At 38.0% G+C, this 19438-nt stretch overlaps 2 protein-coding genes across 7 annotated transcripts; both read left to right on the plus strand.

Annotated features, from left to right (window-relative positions):
* Nucleotides 1–1388: 1388 nt before the first annotated feature.
* LOC122882363 (forkhead box protein P1-B-like) lies at nucleotides 1389–15497 on the plus strand. Of its 3 annotated transcripts, XM_044209649.1 has the most exons (17): nucleotides 1389–1537; nucleotides 4136–4276; nucleotides 8388–8525; nucleotides 8618–8707; nucleotides 9862–9982; nucleotides 10278–10313; nucleotides 10419–10524; nucleotides 10658–10765; nucleotides 11073–11160; nucleotides 11546–11623; nucleotides 11724–11919; nucleotides 12181–12257; nucleotides 12415–12516; nucleotides 12689–12816; nucleotides 14075–14129; nucleotides 14358–14521; nucleotides 14652–15497. In XM_044209649.1, exons 2-17 carry the CDS (start codon nucleotides 4151–4153, stop codon nucleotides 14812–14814), a joined length of 1776 nt encoding a protein of 591 aa, XP_044065584.1. In that variant the 5' UTR covers nucleotides 1389–1537; nucleotides 4136–4150; the 3' UTR covers nucleotides 14815–15497. The 3 variants fall into 3 exon arrangements, with proteins under 3 accessions (XP_044065584.1, XP_044065585.1, XP_044065586.1); XM_044209650.1 differs by lacking the exon at nucleotides 10278–10313; XM_044209651.1 differs by lacking the exons at nucleotides 1389–1537; nucleotides 4136–4276; nucleotides 10278–10313 and adding an exon at nucleotides 5585–5726.
* A 146-nt stretch (nucleotides 15498–15643) lies between these two features.
* LOC122882369 (myoD family inhibitor domain-containing protein 2-like) lies at nucleotides 15644–18523 on the plus strand. 4 transcript variants are annotated; one of them, XM_044209665.1, is made up of 3 exons: nucleotides 15644–16335; nucleotides 16789–17031; nucleotides 17217–18523. In XM_044209665.1, exons 1-3 carry the CDS (start codon nucleotides 16209–16211, stop codon nucleotides 17480–17482), a joined length of 636 nt encoding a protein of 211 aa, XP_044065600.1. In that variant the 5' UTR covers nucleotides 15644–16208; the 3' UTR covers nucleotides 17483–18523. The 4 variants fall into 4 exon arrangements, with proteins under 4 accessions (XP_044065600.1, XP_044065602.1, XP_044065601.1 ...); XM_044209667.1 differs by having other exon boundaries at nucleotides 17220–18523; XM_044209666.1 differs by having other exon boundaries at nucleotides 16792–17031.
* Nucleotides 18524–19438: the final 915 nt, after the last annotated feature.

Raw genomic sequence — 19438 nt, forward strand, 5'->3', positions numbered from 1 at the left:
CAATAATGCATTGAATAAAAAAATTGCATATAATATATTGGACTGTTTTTCTAGAAATGATTGTCAGCCTGTTTGTTGGTAAAAAAAAAAAAATCCTCCAGGGTCTGCTGTTTGATTCAAAGATGTGTATGTGAATTTGGTCATTTTTCATTTCCACTAGGTAGATTTTTGCAGTGAATCAAATATTAGACATTCTAATATTGTAACGCTGGTTACTCTTAGCGTTAACTATATGTAGTTCCCTATCTAAATTAAGGAACAGAATACAATATTAGTTACCATTGATTCAATTATGAAAATTATTTCAATAAACGAGAAAGAATCAAAATAAATATCCACAAAAATAAATCTTATCTTCCAGTGTTTTAATAAATGCAAGGCAGTTCATGGCCATGGGGACAATTTGACTGTGGAATTGAAATCGAGGCACTGAAAGGCCATAATTTCATGCTTTCGTCAGGAGTAGGAAGCCACCATTTCATGACGGCCAAAATTAAATATGTCTCCCTCTTGTGGTTGCTTCAAATTATGGACATAAAAATTGTTTAAAAGAAGGCTACATTTGGAACTACACAAGGATTGCATCTCCACGTGAAGACAGTCTTGTATTTATAATGACTGTAACTGCACGTAGAAATATAATTGCATAAAGATGAGTAGTTATTGCAGTGGCCATCATTATATGCACCATGGGTTCGCTTTAACAATCTGATCAGCCTACCTCTATATACTAATAGGGGTAGGAGGGATAGTGTTATTTGTTACTCTTCCCCAAAAACTTCACTAATAAAAATTAATTTCCATTTTATCATAACAGAAGTGATGAGCCCGTCATTTCCAGAGGATTTGCCTTTTTAATGGGTCGAGTTAATATCTGTTCCTGAAATGTTTCACATAATGTTTTAAGATAATCAGGGATATGAGTTCTTCAGGATGGACTGAGCATTAAATTGTGACATAGATTTTCATATTGTTATTTTTCAGTTGTTGATGACACTTTGTAAATATCGTTGTCATTGTTTAATTCCTTTTAGCATTTATTTTTTCAAGAGCAAAGGAATAATTCGTATTTTTTTTCTCCCTTTTCTAGCCATTTAGATCTAATAAAGCGCCCTTGAAAGATCTATGTAGAAATTATCAATTTCATTTTGGAAGTCATTACATTTATCTGCTCTTTTGTGGATAATGTTGCTTTACCTAATAGATAGTTAGATTTTTGTAAATTCTTTGCTTCTTTAAATCGACATTTTCCTTATTCATAGATGAGTCATTTAGCATACGAGACGTTAATTATACCTTTTCTACAAAAAGGATAATGTTACTTTTGGGGAGCGCTTCTTTAGAACCTACGTCATTATTCAAGATGGTCTGTAACGGTCTCGCGTGTGAACATGACGTCAACATTGTTTACTTTTACATAAGCCACGCCCTCTGTTAGCAAGTTGTGGCTAGCTCGCTACCAAGGAAGGCACTCCTCCGAGATTCGCTCTTTAGACACCACCCCGAGTCAAAAGACTGTCAGCCCGTACATAATTCGGTGAGTAAACGTTAATTCAACAGCGCGCTAACACTTATTGAATGAATATTGAATGTAACCTTAGATTCATTGTGATATTGCCGGGTGGCAAAACGAAGAAGAGAGAGAAACGTTTCTTACAAGCTAGCTTTAGGACAGGTTGCTAGCTTTTGTTATACTGTTACCATAAACGCCACCCGCAAGGTTGGTCGAAAGCTGCTTTCCAGTCTACCTAATATAGGTTATTAAAGACAGCGGGTATACAACACTAGGTTATCTTCAGAGTTAACATATTAACTTTTAAACCTCCTGTTTTCTCCGTACAGATGCCTAGTTAACGGCCAAGTCCTCAACGCAAACCTCGGACTGCAATGGTCGGTGTTAACGGATATCGATTCCATTCGTATTCCGTTAAGCTAACTTAATGATAAATGGCATTGCTATAATCAACAAAACTAACGTTACGTCAGATAGCGTTCATTCTGAATTTTAAGTATAACGTTTTGGTGTTGATTGTCAGGTGAAATGGTCGGCTGTGTTCTGGAGGTAGGTGTAGCTAGCTAAGTTAACTTAGGACAATATGAACCCAGCTTCCTAAATGTGCCCCGAGTATATTATTGAAACGGAATTTAACAACATTATAACTTTCTACAGTATTAAATCTGCACGGGCCGAGTCAACCCAAGATCTTGACTGATTCCACTGACTTTGATCAATCGGGCACCGAAGACGAAATCAGTGCAGACTGAAACCTAGACCAAATAACTGATTGAGTGCACCACAAACTAAAATATCGTGTAACTATGAAAGGGCTTTGATCCAGACAAGTTGTAGGTAATATACCTGGCTAACCTTGGCTGGATAATGGGACACTTAGGTAACAGTGGCGATACTTAACTGGTTGTGATATGCTTTTATCTTTTATAAAATTCTGATATTATTGCATTGCATCAAAAAACTGTAATTGATTATCGTGGACACCATTTGTTGTTGTTGATTTTAAAAATGATCAGCAATAAACTTGCCAAAACATGCCAAGTTTATTCTGATAAATATTATCAGTATTCTTATGCAGTTGTTATACACATATTTAAGCACCACTGATTTAAATGTATATTATTTTGCTTTTTTCAAGGGGATTTCATAAATTTAAGCTTCTGTATTTTGACATAAATAACCATATCCGTTTTGATGATACCTAATAATACCTCATGTGTGAAACCAGTTGTCAAAAAATAAATTCTTAAGGGAGAGGGTGTATGTAGTTTACTCTTTCTTAAGGAAAGGCCGCTTTGCAGTGTTTCCTTTACATTCTTTGAAGAGTAGTGGCCCCCACTGCTGGAGAGTTGCCCCTGTGGTGAGAACACTTAAAATACAGAAAAAATAATCATGGACTTATTAAACAGGCCATCCCAAGAACAGTTGCTCTGCAGCATAACTATTCAATTATCATAATCCTACCAGATAATATCTGTTTTTAAAATAATGCATAATGGAACTGATGTGGAATGTCCTCACTAGTCACCGTGTTTCATACAAGCAAAATCACCCCTGACATCTTCAAAAATGTCTATAGGAAGCACTGCCCTTTGTCTTTAGCACTAATCCGGATCCTGAAAGCAAAAGTAAACAGAGAACCCCACAGACAACTGCCTGTTTTGATTAGATAGGTTTTTGTTTCAGATTGCAAGAATTAGGCTACCTCAGTTTTAACCATCTATGTTATGACTTATCTATGAATGACACATTGCTGCAGCTAGACATAACTTACTATTCTATTATTCATTTTCAAATGCAGGAAACACCATCTGCTTTTTTCTTCTTTAATTTGCTTGTACCTAACTGTTGATACAGTTTTGGTTGTGAGTTTATCTGAGTGTAAGTCTAATCAGATCATCTGTCAGATGTTACCTAAATGTTGATGTCGGCTCTCAGCGGTGCCTAACTGACTGATTGATTCACTTTTGATTGAATTTGTTAGTTGGGTACCCCTGAAAATAATGGCATTATCCTTGATCCTTGTTTCATTTTAGGCTTTCTGTGTAGGTTTCCATCTGCTCACATTATTTGTTTGGCTACTTTATTTACCTTTGTTTATGTTGCTTAGCTTTTGACTAAAACACACCCAAGCTGTATACATAAAAGCCTACTTGTGCATTGTACTACCTGCCACAGCCGTTTATCGCACCACCTGGTTAATGGTGAATCGTTCCAGAAGGAAGATATGTTTGCACATAAACATGGACCCAGGGCCCCTGTGTTTACAGTAGTCATGGCAGCACTCGGTTATTCAACAAATAGACCTAACATGTTCCTCTCTCACTTGTAGAAGAGAATGTTTGTCTTGGTGGGTAGAGCTATAACAGTGTAGTTCCTATCTCTTAGTGTTGTCGCTTTTTACATTCAACACAAGTTAAGTTTCTTTGACATGGTGAATGATTACATTATTGGATCATTTCAGAGGCTCGTATATGTTATAAAAAAATTCTTATCACCTTGTGATGTAAAAGGCTAGTCAAACACATCCCGAAAGTGGTATTCTGTTTTCTGCTCACTGTATTTCATTATATTGCACTGCTTTATCCAGTTGTTTTCATTTATACTTATTTCCTTTCTCAGGTCAGTGAAGTCCAGATGCATGAGTCTGGGTCAGAACCAACACGCCACACCATTCCAGCAAGTCAGACAGAGAACGGGAACAATACTGAGAATGAGAGTCGACTGAGGAGCAGCCAGACTCCTCCTCCAGAGGCACCCAGGGTCAGTCATTCCCAGCTGCATCCGTTCAACAGATCAGCATAAGTCTTTAAAAGCACATTGTTCTTACAAATGTAGCAATATATGTAGTGCTGAGTTTGGGGCCATACATATGTAGAGCTGAAATGGTTTGTTGCTTAATTGATTAGAAGTTTAACAGAAAATTAAGCTAGAGCTATTTTGATAGTTGATTAGTCATTTGCCAAAACGTTTTCTGGCTCCAGCTTTCCAAATGTGAGATGCTGCTTTTCTATATCTCACATGATAGTAAACGGAAGATCTTTGCTCTTTGGACTGTTGGTTGGACAAAACAACTAATTTGAAAATGTCACCCAGGGAAATTGTAATGGGCATTTTCATGCTCTTCTCTCACATTTTATTGACAAGATGAATGAAAATAATGTGCAGATTAATCAGTAATGAAAATTATTTTTATAATTTCACACATATTTGTTTTGTATTTTACTGCTCTCAATGTAGTGGGGTCTATTACATTATTATAGGATGTTTCTGATATTATCATTAGAAACATTTGCTCAAAGCAGGCAAGAGTGTAACAAATGTGTGATGAAATTAACAACAAGGAACAAATAGGTTTGTATAGTCAGGATCATTGGACAGCTAAGTGTTGATTTCTGACTGTCTTTGATTTCAAAACTTGGACACAAGTGAGCCATTTGAGACTACCAGCTTGTTTGTGAGAATTTGCTGCTTTTCTTTGCTTCATGTTATAGTAAATGGAATATCTTTGGGTTTTGGACTTTTCGTTGGACAAAACAAGCAATGTCAAGACGTCACTTTAGGCTTTTTTTTTTTTTTTTACACCAAATCGCGATGGACAGTTTACATTTGCGTTCAGAAAAGCTTTGTTTTTGCTGTTGAGTGCAATTCTGTTATTTTGTTACAACACCATACAGGATGCATGTGTAAATGTTTGTTCTCAATGCTACAAATATGTGTTGCAATTGATGCAGCTGCTTTTACTTCACTAAAGTGTGAATCACAATTAGTAATGCTACATTTGAATTTATGTATAGCTGGTCTGGTATCCAAACATCATATCTTTTCTTGTCAGTATTCATACACATACCAGGTAGACAATGATAGCGGACACAGGGCAGGCAGCATAGTGCTATATGAGAATATGGGGTACTTTGTTGTGTTTTTTTTATATGTAAAGATATCCCTGAACCTCTCACTTTGACTGTCTCAGTGTCTCCAAACTGCAGTGTTTTATATTTATGCTGAAGGGGAGCGCAGGGATGGGGGGAGGTTGTGCTGAGGTTTAGGAGGGGAGGGAGAGCACAACCCCTGCTGGGTGGAGGGATCAGTGTTATATTGTTAGTTTTGTTTAGGTTCACATCATGTAGGTTAGCAAGGCAGGCAGAACGTTATTGCTGAGCAGCATTTGTTTTTTCAGTGCCCAGAAAGCCTTTTCAATGGAGACTATCAGGTTTGTCCGAATCTTTCTGTATTTGTTTTGTAATATTATAATAGCAGGCTATTTCTAATTTAGTGCTAGTTAAAAATGTTTGCTCAGTTAAAATGTGTGTCTGTCAATGAAAGTGATGTCACATTTCTGTGGTTGTGTAATTTGATATTTTTAGATCTCATCTTATTAAATCTTCAGTTGAGTTTATTGCCAAATATGTGTGTTTTTGCAAAAGTCACTCTTTCTTGGGCCACACCCATTAGGACATTTTAGTAAGTATTAACTCTCATAAGGGAAGGCATATTGTGTTTGTTTTTCAGTTTTCAGCATTTCTATTTGCTGTCAGTCTTCTCAGAGTTCACAAGACCAGTCTTGCGGGAACAGATCTGTGTTTACACTCAGTTGCTCACTGGTATGACTTTCAACAATAACAACAACAGAAGATGTTTGGACTTGCTGGCTACCATGGCAACAGGGATTAGGCAAAGGCTGTTGTTGTGTTGATGGTGTCCACAGAAAAATAGAGGGGGCCAACTGGCTCTGTTTGTGGGATAGACCTGTTTTCATTGCTTTGGTGGCCACCTCTGCAGCATTGAATTTCATAAGAAAGGACAAACTAGGAGGCAGTTATCTGTTATTGTTAGCCCAAAGCCTGTGTGAAATTCACTGTCAGTTTGTTTATCCGATTCAAAACAGACTCTGCCTTGGAGAGAAATGTTTGTTTGTGGTTCAGACCTTAATTAAAATACGAATCTCAAGTTCTGTTTTCATAAACAGGCTCTGTATGCTTTTTTATTCATTATTTATATCTCTGTGCAATTTTGATTGCTCTGTTTATGTTTACTGTAAACAACCCTTGAGCTGTGAGGCTTGACAGTGAGGGGGATGGTTAGGTAATTGCTGCATGCCTAGCAGAGGATGTTGTTGTTGTTGTTTTTGTGGTACTGGTTGTTGTTGTTTTTGATGGAGTTCTAATTCCCCTAAGACATCCAATGTTGTTGTTGTTGTTGTTGTTTGGTTAATTTTTAGCTGAAATGGCAGTAGAGCCAAGTTCAGCTTGCTTGATTGACCAGTGAACTGAGAATATTATATAGGCTAAGCAGTACTATCAATTATTTTTTTCATTTTAGCAAGAGGCATAGGAGGAGAGCTCATTTTTTATAGTCAATTTTAGTCATTTTTAAGCCACAGTGTCAGACATTTGCTGGTTCCAGCTTTTCAAATGTGAGGATTTGATGCTTTCCTTTATCGTACATGATAGTAAACTGAATATCTTTGGGTTTTGGACAGTTGCTCAGACAAAACAAGACATCTGAAGACGTCTCCTTGGGCTGCGGGAAATTATAGCAGGCATTTTGTCACTATCTTTGAAATTGAAATTAGTTGCAGCCCTACGTAGGAGTAGGTTTAACAGTTTGACATTATGTGTGCGTATATTGGGGTCCATAATAAATCATTGACCATGTACTGGAGTCTACAGTGCACTCACCACATTTACATGCAACGCAATTACAGGGAAAATTCTGGAAAATTGAATAACGTGTTGACATGTGCTGATATAACGTGATTACTGCAAATTTTCCAGCAACAACAAATGCATGACTGCATTTGTTATATTACTGTTTTTTATATATCTTTCATTTGTTATTTTCATCCTTTTCAAGTGTATTGAGGCTATGCAATTTAAGTAAACTACCTTCTTACCCTACCTACTACCATATCAACCAACGCTGACACATATTAGGCTGCATCCTGAAGAGATTTTTTTCTTTAACATCAGAGCACTTGAATGAGGCAGTTAAGTGAGAGAACACACTCTGTAGTGAGAGAGCACATGATTTTTTCTGTGTGTGTGTGTTTGTGTTTAAATATCACAAATAACCTACTGTTCAGCGGTGGAAACCTAAGACCTGTTTATTTCAGTTTCAGTTTTAGTTGAACTTTGGATTTAGGCTAATTATTTTGGATACAAGGATGCGCCGCTACAAGTAATGTTTCTTTTTGTCCTGTCACAGTGCAACTTTTCCGTCTTTGTCTTGCACATGTGCTCTTTTTGAAATCCCTGTTAGAAACTCTGTTAAACGTATACCTTTTATGACCAAGAAATCAGGTTACTCCAGCAGAAATGTAGCTGTGTCTCGTAATCCTTATTATTATTATTAGATTATTAGATTCAACTTTATTGTTATTACACATGTATAAGTACAAGGCAACGAAGTGCAGGATAGAGCAGTATAATCAAAATATTTACAAGTGGTACTATGGACATTATATACACATGGCATTACTATAAACAGAAGTATACTGATGGATATGTACAATAATGAATTGTACTGGGCAGAACAGCAGTGCGCTGGAGAGACACTGAGCCCTGTGATGTACACGCGCCACCATCTTGGTCTAGATAATCCTGATTAAAGAGATACGGTGTTTTGTTTACATGTAAACTGATTGTCTGCACTAGAATGCAGTCCAAAGAGATTCAATGAAAGCAGCACACACCAAGCAAAACCTACTTATGTTGTATTTTTCTTTTGTGTCACTGGAGTTGGTGTTTGCATCTATTAAATTCTGTCACAGACTTCACTTTCACAGTGTTTTCATTTATTGTGTGTTTTCTTCTTTTGTGGTATGGATTTTAACTTAGCGCTCTGTTATGATGGGTTTTTTTCGACGATGCAGGTTCCAGTGTCTTTGCCCATGATGACCCCACCAGCAGAGGCCCCACAGCAGCTGCAGCAGACACCACAGCAGCAGATCCTCAGTCCTCAGCAGCTCCAAGCCCTGCTCCAGCAGCAGAAAGCACTCATGTTACACCAGGTAATGTATCTTTAGAAAAGTTATAAAGTTGGCATAGTCCACATTGAACACAATTATTTCTCTTAACTCAAATTTCATCAACATTTCTGCAGCAACAAATTCAAGAGGTCTTCAAGAATCAGCAAGAGCAGCTAAATATGCAGCTACTGCAACAGAAGAATGCTGGGATTGTTAGTCAAGAGGTAACTTTTATTCATTATAGCATTATTTTTATCAACTCATGAATAATTGATCATAATAGCAATATTTATTATGCAACAAGGATAATCAATTCCTGAATTATGGACAAATGAAACCAGTTGCTCAGCTTGGAATATCACTTTCAAAATGTCTGGTTCTCTGTGACGACAAATAGTAACAAGTGCCAGGCTCTACATAGTGTGTGAGTAATTCAAAAAAATAGCACTTGAGGGTAAAGCTGTAAAAGTAACTGGATTACATAGGAGGTGTTTTTAGCTGTGGAAGGACCTTATTTGTAATGTTTTCCAATTAGTTTAAAGGCCGTTACGTGCAATTTTTCCACTTTAAGTGCCTTGAGTGTATCCATTTAAGGTGCATCATGTTCAGAAACTACATGTTGCTCTGTCCTAGTACCCACACTTGCGGTCTCGTGGAGTCAAAGGTGTGTGTCATGTGGGGGGGAGCCTAAACACAGTGCAGTTAACTCATACATCAACTTGTGTGCATGTGTTTGCGTGACAGCAAGACATCATCAATCGCTCCTATCTCAGTATGTTCTGAAATCCTCCATTCACTTACAGTCCTAATATCTACTTACTGTTGGCAATTAACGGAAATTCATATCACAAGTAGGCACTTGGCTGAGTGCACAAGGCAGCAGGTGTTGGTGTTTATTAGATTGGCAGAAATTGTCCAGTTAGATGAAAACAAAAGTGGGCATTTCCTCTGTTAGGTCTGTTGGACACAACGCAAATGGAGGAGAAATGGGTAGCGCTTGTTTCTGCTCGCAATGTTTGACCAACAGAGAATATTATGATAAAAATAAGCAGCATCAGACTTGATCAGTCCTCAAATAGATGTTTTTTCTTCTTTAAATAGCTAATGACATTAGCTGATTTCATTAAGCTAAGTGATTGACAGCGCCTGACTTTATGGTTGCCCAGTGAGGCAGAGCATTTTGTGTGTCACACTTTAGCCCTACAAAATATGTCCAGTGGTCCTACGCTTTCTACCATATCGTCATAAAATTAATGTATCTTAGATAAAGATTTCTTTCCTGAATCAATCTGTAGACAAAACCCAGAACAAGCTGTATTTGGTATGAGGAATTGGGAAGGCATTTACTGACAGATGTTGTGTCACCTCTCTGTCACAGCTGACAGCCCAGCAGATTGCCATCCAGCAGCAGCTCCTTCAGGTGCAGCAGCAACATCTCCTCAACCTGCAGAGACAAGGCCTGCTGTCTGTCCTTCCCACCAGCCCCATTGCAGCCCCAGGTATGGTGTGTTACAGTCCTTGCATTGCCGTTTAAGGACTTAAACACTTAGGTAAAATACTTTCAGGCACAGTAGTTGGTGTTCAAGTGATTGTATTTTCAAATTTAAACACTGACAAGGGTCAATGTAAATTTTCAAACGTCAAGCCTTGTATGCGTTATACTGACCCATTTTTATCAATGGGGGTAGGCTCAATAACAAACACCTCTCTGTATACTGCAGTACAGTTCAACAGCACCACAAACTGCATCCTTCAAAATGTTCATAAAGTTGAAACAACACCTCTCTAAAACAGATTCAACAAAAACTGATCATTATAACCTTCATGAAGGTAGGATTTACTGCGTAATAGACTAGTAACTTGATCTTGACTTTGATCTTATGACCTTAAGCTAATTTGGTTTGATTTATTTATAGTGTATATATGCAATTTCAGGCTGTGAGAATGGTATCATCCTGTCTACTGGTGGAGACACCAGAGAGTCATCCAGTCAACAATCTACCACCAACGGTCATCACACTCTTCTGAAGAGGAAGGAAAGGTGCTTTAGCATTTTATACTGTCCTGTCAGAACTTTAGTTTCTATATATATCCTGTTTTTATTGTGTTTGAGCAATACCAACATGTTGACTCTGAGATGTGTCATTAATGGTTGACTTTTGTACTTGTTGCAGTGGGTCACTGGATGAAAACACACAGAATAGTCACCCTCTTTATGGAAATGGAATGTGTAAATGGCCCGGCTGTGAGACTGTCTTTGGAGACTTTCAGGCATTTGTCAAGTGAGTGGCACAGATATAGTAAATATTTTAATGAGAACTTACTGTCAGCATTTATCTAAAACATTACCACCTCTATCCTATCCTCTCTCTAACCTATTTTACTATTATATATTTCCTATTTTTGGTGGTGTAAAGCCCTGTGTTGAAAACAAAAAAGGTATTAAAATGATCTCCAATGTGTTTCAAGTTGAAATGAAATTATTCTTGCGGTCTAATTATTTTGCATATTTTTGCTCTGTACCACAACTCCCAGCCTGTACAACACATGGTTTCCCTAAAACATGATTTTGATTTTGTTTGTCTGCAGACATTTGAACAGTGAACATACACTGGATGACAAGAGTACAGCACAGTGTCGTGTGCAGATGCAAGTGGTTCAGCAATTGGAACTGCAGGTACACATTTGATTTATTTATATATTTTATATTCCTTTCTTTAAATCAAACAACAAAAGGGACAACACATCTTTTGATGTATTAACAGCGGTTTGCTTTTACAAATATAATTTAACCATTGCTTGGTGGGGTATCCAGTCCCTTATTTTAAACTACTGAAAAAGAAAAGCTTTCTAAAACCTCTGACAGTGATTGCATGTTAAATGTTAGCAGTGGTGGTGTGTTTTCACGCCAGGACTGGAAACAGAAGTGCTGTTTTTAAATAATTACACTTTTCAGGATGCCAGAAAAGAAGTAGTTCCCACACCAAATGTCATTTTGTCATTTAACAAGTCATGAATTCGCCAACTCTCAACTTCTATTTTGGTCCTCTCCTCTAACACAGCTGAAAAAGGACAAAGAACGACTGCAAGCTATGATGGCTCATCTCAAGTCCTCTGAACCCAAACCCGCAGCGCAGCCTGTAAGTACCTGCTATGACTCCTCCTTTTTAATTAAAATAAATATTGTTTTGCTTGCAGTTTCACTGATGTTTTCCTGACTTAACTGCTTTGTTTTTTCAGGTGAATCTGGTGTCTAATGTATCCTTCTCCCAGGCAACATTGCCCAAAGGACCTCCTCCTATGAGCTTGTCTCAGAGTGCCACGGCACCATCCACCCCCCTGACGCCGCTCTCTGAATCCCCTTCAGTCCTCACTCCCAATAGCATGTTCACTGGAACCCCTGTACGGAGGCGATATAGCCGCTCTGTCAGCCAAGGTAACAGTGAGATCATGAATTAGAACTTAATTAAGAACTTAAAAATAGGTTTTGAGCTGAAACATGTTTCTGCAGATAGATACACATAAACACAATTTCATAGGGGCACAGAGACAGGGTTTATTTTCTTATTTATAATTATTTTTATTTAAATTGTATTATTGATTGTGTATTAGTTCTGTTTTCCATAATTGGAAGTGGGTCTTCTTACATTCTGCATATGTTTATGTATAAATATTACTTGTTAATATCTTTCCACAGATATAGTTGATAATAAGGAGTTCTACTTAGGCACAGAAGTTAGACCTCCATTTACATACGCTTCTCTCATAAGACAGGTAAGATGTACTGCACTCATTTCAAAAATAGTACTGTTTAAAATAGGAATTCACATTTTTGCATGACAACATTGGCCGTCCAAACCAAAATGAAGCAGATTAACATTTTTTATTGTTTCATTTCCAGTATCTTTTACGTGCTCTTGGTCTCTTTCAGGCCATATTTGAATCACCTCGCAATCAGCTGACATTAAATGAAATCTACAACTGGTTCACAAGAAACTTTGCATATTTTAGGCGCAATGCAGCTACTTGGAAGGTATGAACTCTATTACATATTAAATGTCTTTGGATATTATTAATTGAAACAGGAAAAGTCTACGGAGACATTTGTTTGCCATTACACTTAGGTTTTAATGTAACTAGAAAAATGCTAATTCAGTACTTGAGGTGTGTACAAGTCCTAATTTCATTCTTTTCTTATCTTCCAGAATGCGGTCAGACATAATCTCAGCCTGCATAAATGCTTTGTACGTTTGGAAAATGTGAAGGGAGCTGTGTGGACAGTAGATGAGATTGAGTTCCACAGAAGAAGGCCCCAGAAGACTGCTGGTAATGGGTAGGTGTACTTTGGACATGAGGCCAGAACCCTGTGTGTTTTCAGGTATAACTAGAACCCTGGCATTTTTGACCTTCTAGCTCCACCTTATCAGTACACACAATATTTACTGTAAGCAGTTTTCTAAGGAGTTTCTAAGGCTAAGTGTGCAACAAACAAAATCACAATTGGTATGTTCACACAAGCAAATGGACACCTTTGCAAACAAAATGAAGTGCCACATTTGTTAAAGGTTGCGCCAGCCTGCAAGCCGAACCTAGAAATTTCACACAGCCTGGATCTCTCTGAAACACCGCTGTCAGCAGGTGGTCAAAAATGATTGTTTTATTTCGGGTGTGTCACGATGACTCAGACTCTTAATGTGTGTGGATTTTATTAAACAAACAGACCAGCTGTTGCTATGCCAGCCAAGTTTCCCGTTCTAGCACACCACATATGCAGTTTACAGTGATAGCAGTTGCAGATTTACCTCTTGAAATTCTTAGTGATTTTTAAAACAATAGGTCCCTGATTTCAGACAGCGGTAGACAAAAGCAGGCTTGTTATTTCTACCCGACGACTGACGATTTTGTCGGCTGAAATTACATGTTAAATGTGTTAAATGTTTTAAATATGCGCTTAATATGGCATAATAACCTATCAAAAGACTAAAAGTCAGCATATTCACCAGTTGATGATCCATGTAGAAGACATGGAAATAAAGAGCAGCAGTCTTGTACAGTGTAGAGCTTGGTAGTCCTAGTATTATAAGTATGATAAGGAAAATTGTAAGATCAGACTCTTCTTTCATTCTAACATAACGCTGTTTGGCTGCTTAGCTTGCCTTATGCCTGGACCAGCAAGACAAGAGATTAGATGTATGACAGAGGTTAGATGTATGCTTTATTGTTCGTATTTTCAGTATGTTTCACTTTGAAAGTTACAAGAGAAAAGGCTTTTAGGATGTATTTGGCAAATGTAATGCTATCTCAGATAACGAGTTTGGCTGGGGTTGCTCCAGTGTTAGCCGGGCATGTTCACAGCTTACATTAGAGCAGATAAACATACTGTTTAATCCAAACTGTAATTTTTTGTTTTGGAGAGGCTTAAAAGTGACACCACCCTCCAAACTCTTTACTGAGTATCACTCTATTCTGAGTAGTTACTAGAGTCTGATGCACACTGCTTCAACGTGTGAAGAAATCCAAAGCTTGACAGGCCCACCGTTAATTGATACTCAATTAAATATAACTTTTTTGGTGCATCTCTGTATTAATAGATCTCTGCTGAAGAACTCACAGAACCGTCAGAGCTTGGCTGGGTCTGCTCTTCAGGTAAGAGACATCTGCTATTTCAAGCTCAGTTGTTAAATAGTGTATTATATATAAAGTTTATCTATGTAACACGAGGCTGTCGCAGTGTACAAATCTGAAAGGTGGCAAAGTGTACTGCACTATGCTCCTATGCTATAAATTGCAGTATTATGAAATTTGTCACAGCTACATCTGTTAAGTGTTGATGCAGTACTATCAATATAAAAGCTGAGAATGTTCATTTTTCAGAGTGGTGGTCTAGACAACAACTCTCTCTACAACCCAGCCTCTATGGGCAGCATCCCATTGCACTCCTTGCCTCATGTTCTCCAAGAGCAGATGAATGGAGCCCTTGCCAATGGATCTGGATACCAAAGTGACAGCAGTGCAACGCAGTCCCCTCCGCAAGCTTTGTAAGTGTCAGCTCCAGTGCTACGTTCCCTGACCTCTCTAGTGTATTTGACTCAGGTGTGATTTAATGTAATTATGTGATCACAAGTCCTGATTCCATGTTTTTTTTTTTCTTCATGTTTATCAAACCAGCATTAAAGAGGAGCAGGAGGATGAGGAGATATGTGAAAATTATCCCTATGAATCTCCGGAGAGCACAGACGAGCACGGCCACAGCCCAGAGATGAACCAAGATGAAGACAACGGCAGCCCGGAGAGGCCCAACCTTCCTTTTGATCGTGTGCCTTCTCTCTGACTATGAGGTCCACGTTCTGCAGTGCAAGGCCGCCTCACTCACAGCCTGTGTGTGACTTTGTATTCCAAAAGTTTCCAAAAACAACTGCATCATCTACGTAACCAAACTCTCTTGTCTCGTTTGTTGGGAACATTTTTTTTTTTGTATCAGCATTTCTTATTTTCTGTTCTTAATCTAGCTCTCAATTCTTATTGTACAGTAGCGTGAGATCACAAACATGCATTTGTGAAACTGTCTGTTCATGATTTTTCTTATTTTATATATCTGTACACAAAATGACCATGATAAGCAGAAAAGCCAAAGGAAAGGGAACATTGATAGTTAGCACTTCACAATGAAAAGTTTCCCCCCTCTGTATAGCTACTTTATGCTATGTTGGGGACCACACTACCTGATTTTATTTTAGTAGTCATAATATATAAAGATTTGTAGAGGAATAAAAAAAATATTGCTTTAAAAATGAAAATGTTCACTGCCAACATGATCTGATATATTTGTATTTAAGGTATAATCAGTTGATCAAAAGAATAAGTAACTTCTTTATACTTGTTGGTCTTTTTCACCCCTTTCATGGACAGTGCTGAATTCGCTCTAACTGAGCTTGTAAGAGTAGATAATAAAGACTTACCATCATTGTAAACCAACACATCTCTATGAGTAATAAATTCCTCATGATAAATGTGTATGCTGTATGTGTCTTTGATTTACTTGTATGATTGCCTTGGTGGTAAGGGTTCATCATTGTTTCACATGATGAAATTATAATACCACTGTGGTAGTGTGGTATGTCCATTTTATAAATCTTATAAATTCACTATAATACTGTCAGCAGATGTGGTATAACAAGTGGTCTACAAACCACTGGTGTTATTAGCACTGGTTGAGGCAATATAAATTGTGGTAAGATTTTATGCTAGTCTTGTCATTACCTGCCGTTTGATAAGTGGCTTGGCTTGCTTCCTACTGACAATGCCATAATTGAATGGATCTTCCATGCATTATGCCATCACAAATTTGTAGTTGTGCTTCCTGAGTGGCGAGTATTGATCGATGTGGAGTGTGATTCACAATGCGGGTGTGTGCATGATGATGGGAGGTGCTCAAGACCAAGCTCAGAGGGGTTCACAGTTGCAGATGCTACGGATTATACTGTTGGATATTTAACCAGTACACGCAGGTAATCTTAGAAGTAAATTATCTGACAGAATTCACAAAAGAATATGTTTTGTTCATTTTCAACCTCAGTATACAGGCACTTTGGGAAACATTTGTTGCATGATTCTTTTAATTTATCATGAAAACAGGATGTTGCAATATTGATTTATTGCTGTCTGAGAGAAATTAGTCTATAGTCAAGTTATTTAGGTTATTATAATACCATTGCAGTGCTTTGCATGTGTGTCTCACTCCATGTGTATTCTCTCCACTTTGCTCTGCATAAGATGACAACTCATTTAAAGCTTCCTGTGAATGATCAGGATGGTGTCGAGCTTGAGAAAATAGGGGACCATGTGTCTGTTGGTAGGTTATTGTTGATTACCCCACATCTGATTAGGCTAAATAGTGCTTGAATGAAGTTATTGTTAGTCAGAACTAGAATAGGAAGTTAAAATTGTAGAGTGACTGATCGTTGTGGTGCATGCCAAATGTTAGTGGGAGAGTATATTTTCACACTGTATTTATTTTCCTTGGGCCCGATTCAATCCAGGAAACTGGATCCAAATAAAAGCTTGCAAATCAATAATCTCTCCTAGCTGAAGTTTTATTGAGCAAGCCTTCTCCATTATACACTTCAAGTCTCACCTCCCTGAAATACTGCATGTTAATGGTGCTCTGAATAATTAAAACTGCCTCATTGAGGATCTGAATAACTTGTCTAACAGTGCCTGGACTGGGTGCTGAACCAGCACTGAATTTTTATATCAGTAATGTGTGTGTATCCAAAATCATGTATTGCTTGTATCGTCCTTTCAGAAGGAAGCATCCCCAAGCCAGTGATGGGCAGTCCATCTAAAAAGATGATGGCCAAGTTGGTCAGTGGGGTACGCAGACTGAGTACCATCTCAGAGCAAGAACCCGACAAGCCGAACCCCATTTCCTATGATTCCTTGGGTGGCAGTGAATGGGGTGGATCCAGCTTCTCCATGTGTTCTGACAAGTTTAAGAACAGCAGCAGCCTTTTTTCCTCTGATGATTCATACCAGCCTGGCACCGGAGGTACAACAGTTGATATAATTACATCGTGTAGCCCTGAAACTGTAGTGTTAATCATTAACAGGATTATGAGTGGTGTTGTTGATTTCTGGCCAGAGGTGCACTGGATGACAAGAGTAATTTCTTACTAAGCAATTTACTTTGTTGTTTACATTCCTCTTTCTTCTTTTCTTCCTTGTCACAACCAGCAGACGACTGTGCAGCACTTCTTCTCGCCTGTTTGCATTGTCGTTTCCATGAGTTAATGGTCCTGCTACTGGATACGTGTGAGAGGACTGTGAGCCGCTGTTTTCCCTCATACAAATACATCAAGGCGTCCAGTGAGAGAGACCAGCAGGGAAAGGATTGCTGCGATCATGAGCTGGACCTGGACTGTAACTGTTGTGGTTCCTGCCAGGACGCAGGAGAACTTATAGAGCTGGCCATGGAGATATCAGAGATGTGCTATCACTGAGAAATTCATTCTCTGCCTTTCACCTCTGACCTGCAAACACAAATCACAAACATTATAAATCGTAAAAACTTGAATGCGCAAAAAACAGCATGACTGTCTCATCTTATTCATATATATGTAATAAATTGCCTGCATTACTAAGGGTTTTTTCTATTGGCCTCGTGGAAATTCACATGATCTGTAGCTTGTGTGTCTCAACATTATTTAAGCAGGTAACTACTGCCACCCTTTGGGACAGGAGTCCTCCTGTACGTTTTAGGTGTCACTCCATAAAGCATGACAGAGTAGGCTGAAATATTTGATTGATTTTACGTTTTTTATTTTATGTTATTAAAATGTTTTCATCTATAATTTGTTCAGGTTCATTGGTCACACTGTATGTTCACTCTATATACTCCTTGGTTATGCATCCATTAGTATTCCCCATTGACTGTGGGAGGTGAAATACCTTTTTATTTTAGGCTGCGGTCAATCATGTGTAAAATATGTACAGTAGTGGTGGAAGAAGTATTCAGATCCTATATTTAAGTAAAAGCAGCATAAAAGTACTCCATTACAAGTAAAAGTCCTGCATTCAAATATTGACTTAAAAGAGTACGCATTGCACTCCTATAGAATTGTCAGACTCAAGATGGGCAGTTTTTAAAAAAAAGTATCACAATCAGAGATATCGTCTTTTTTATTCAACGCATTCTTCTACCTTGTTAAAACCCTACTAGGTATGGGACGATATGTAATTTTATCACAGATTGGGATAAAAAACACTCAAGATAAATTGATGGTGGTGAATTTCCAATCGGGATTATCGTGAGTATCCTCACGAGTGACTTGAAAAGCCCAATGCCAATGCCAGTTGGACTTTATTTTTGTTAAAGTAATAATAATAATAATAATTCCTGTATTTCTTAAGTCAGGGGTGAATTATATATACTCATGTAATTGATGAAATTGCTGTCTGTACTATTTGACATCATGGTAGAGAAGTGAAAAATAGAGCCTGATTTATTATCATTAAAAAGAACAGACTCACACAATGTTGCTATTTTTGTATTATTTATCCTTTATTTATGCAGGGGGGGCTTATGATTTATGATTACCTTATTTAAGATTGTTTGTTTGTTTTTCACTAAAAAGGATGCTCACTAAAAAGATGTGTATCCTATCTATGCAATAAAAATATTTGTTTCTTAACAAAATGTAAGGGGGAGTGATTCCAGTATGTTTTAGTGCCATTTTAAGAGTTTTAAGCATATTCTGATGATTATCGGGATAATATCGTGGATCGCAATTATTTTGGCCAGGATAATATGGATATGAAATTTTCATATCGTTTCATACCTATATTACCCACAATGCAACTCGACCACTGACAGTTCAGTTGGAGATTTCAGTGTGTTATGCTAGTAGCGGCTAATAAAGCCTTGAGTTACCCTCAAGCAGTGATGAGGAGCAGCTACAGGGTTCTGGTAAGCTCACTTCTTTCTAACTCCACACCCCCAGATTGTTTTCATTTTCAAACTTGTATTCTTCATCCCAGACCAACGCTGCCTCAAGTGACATCCCTCAAGGCAATTTATCAGATTTCACGCAGCTCTAATTGGAGCCACGAAAGGCTTTATACAATTTTTTCACATATGAAGTAGTATTCCCCAAGACCTGTAAATAGATTTAGATGTGTAAAATCGATGGAGTTCCCTTTAACATACTGGAGAACCCATCTCATCCTCTTCATGAGGAGGTGAACGGCCCAAGATGCACCTTCAGTAAGCGTCTCATCCTACCAAGGTGTTTGAAGGAACAGCCATTCGACTACACAATGATGCCTGCCGTAATAACTTCAGTCTCAGCCAACTTGGTGGTTTCAGAGGCCTTTCATGATGCTCATGGACTGTACTAAACCGTACTGACTGTACATGTGGACACTATTTGCACTGTTTTTAAATATGTTTACATACA

The sequence above is a fragment of the Siniperca chuatsi genome, linkage group LG10 (genome assembly GCF_020085105.1).
Source record: "Siniperca chuatsi isolate FFG_IHB_CAS linkage group LG10, ASM2008510v1, whole genome shotgun sequence".
Taxonomy (NCBI): Eukaryota; Metazoa; Chordata; class Actinopteri; order Centrarchiformes; family Sinipercidae; genus Siniperca; species Siniperca chuatsi.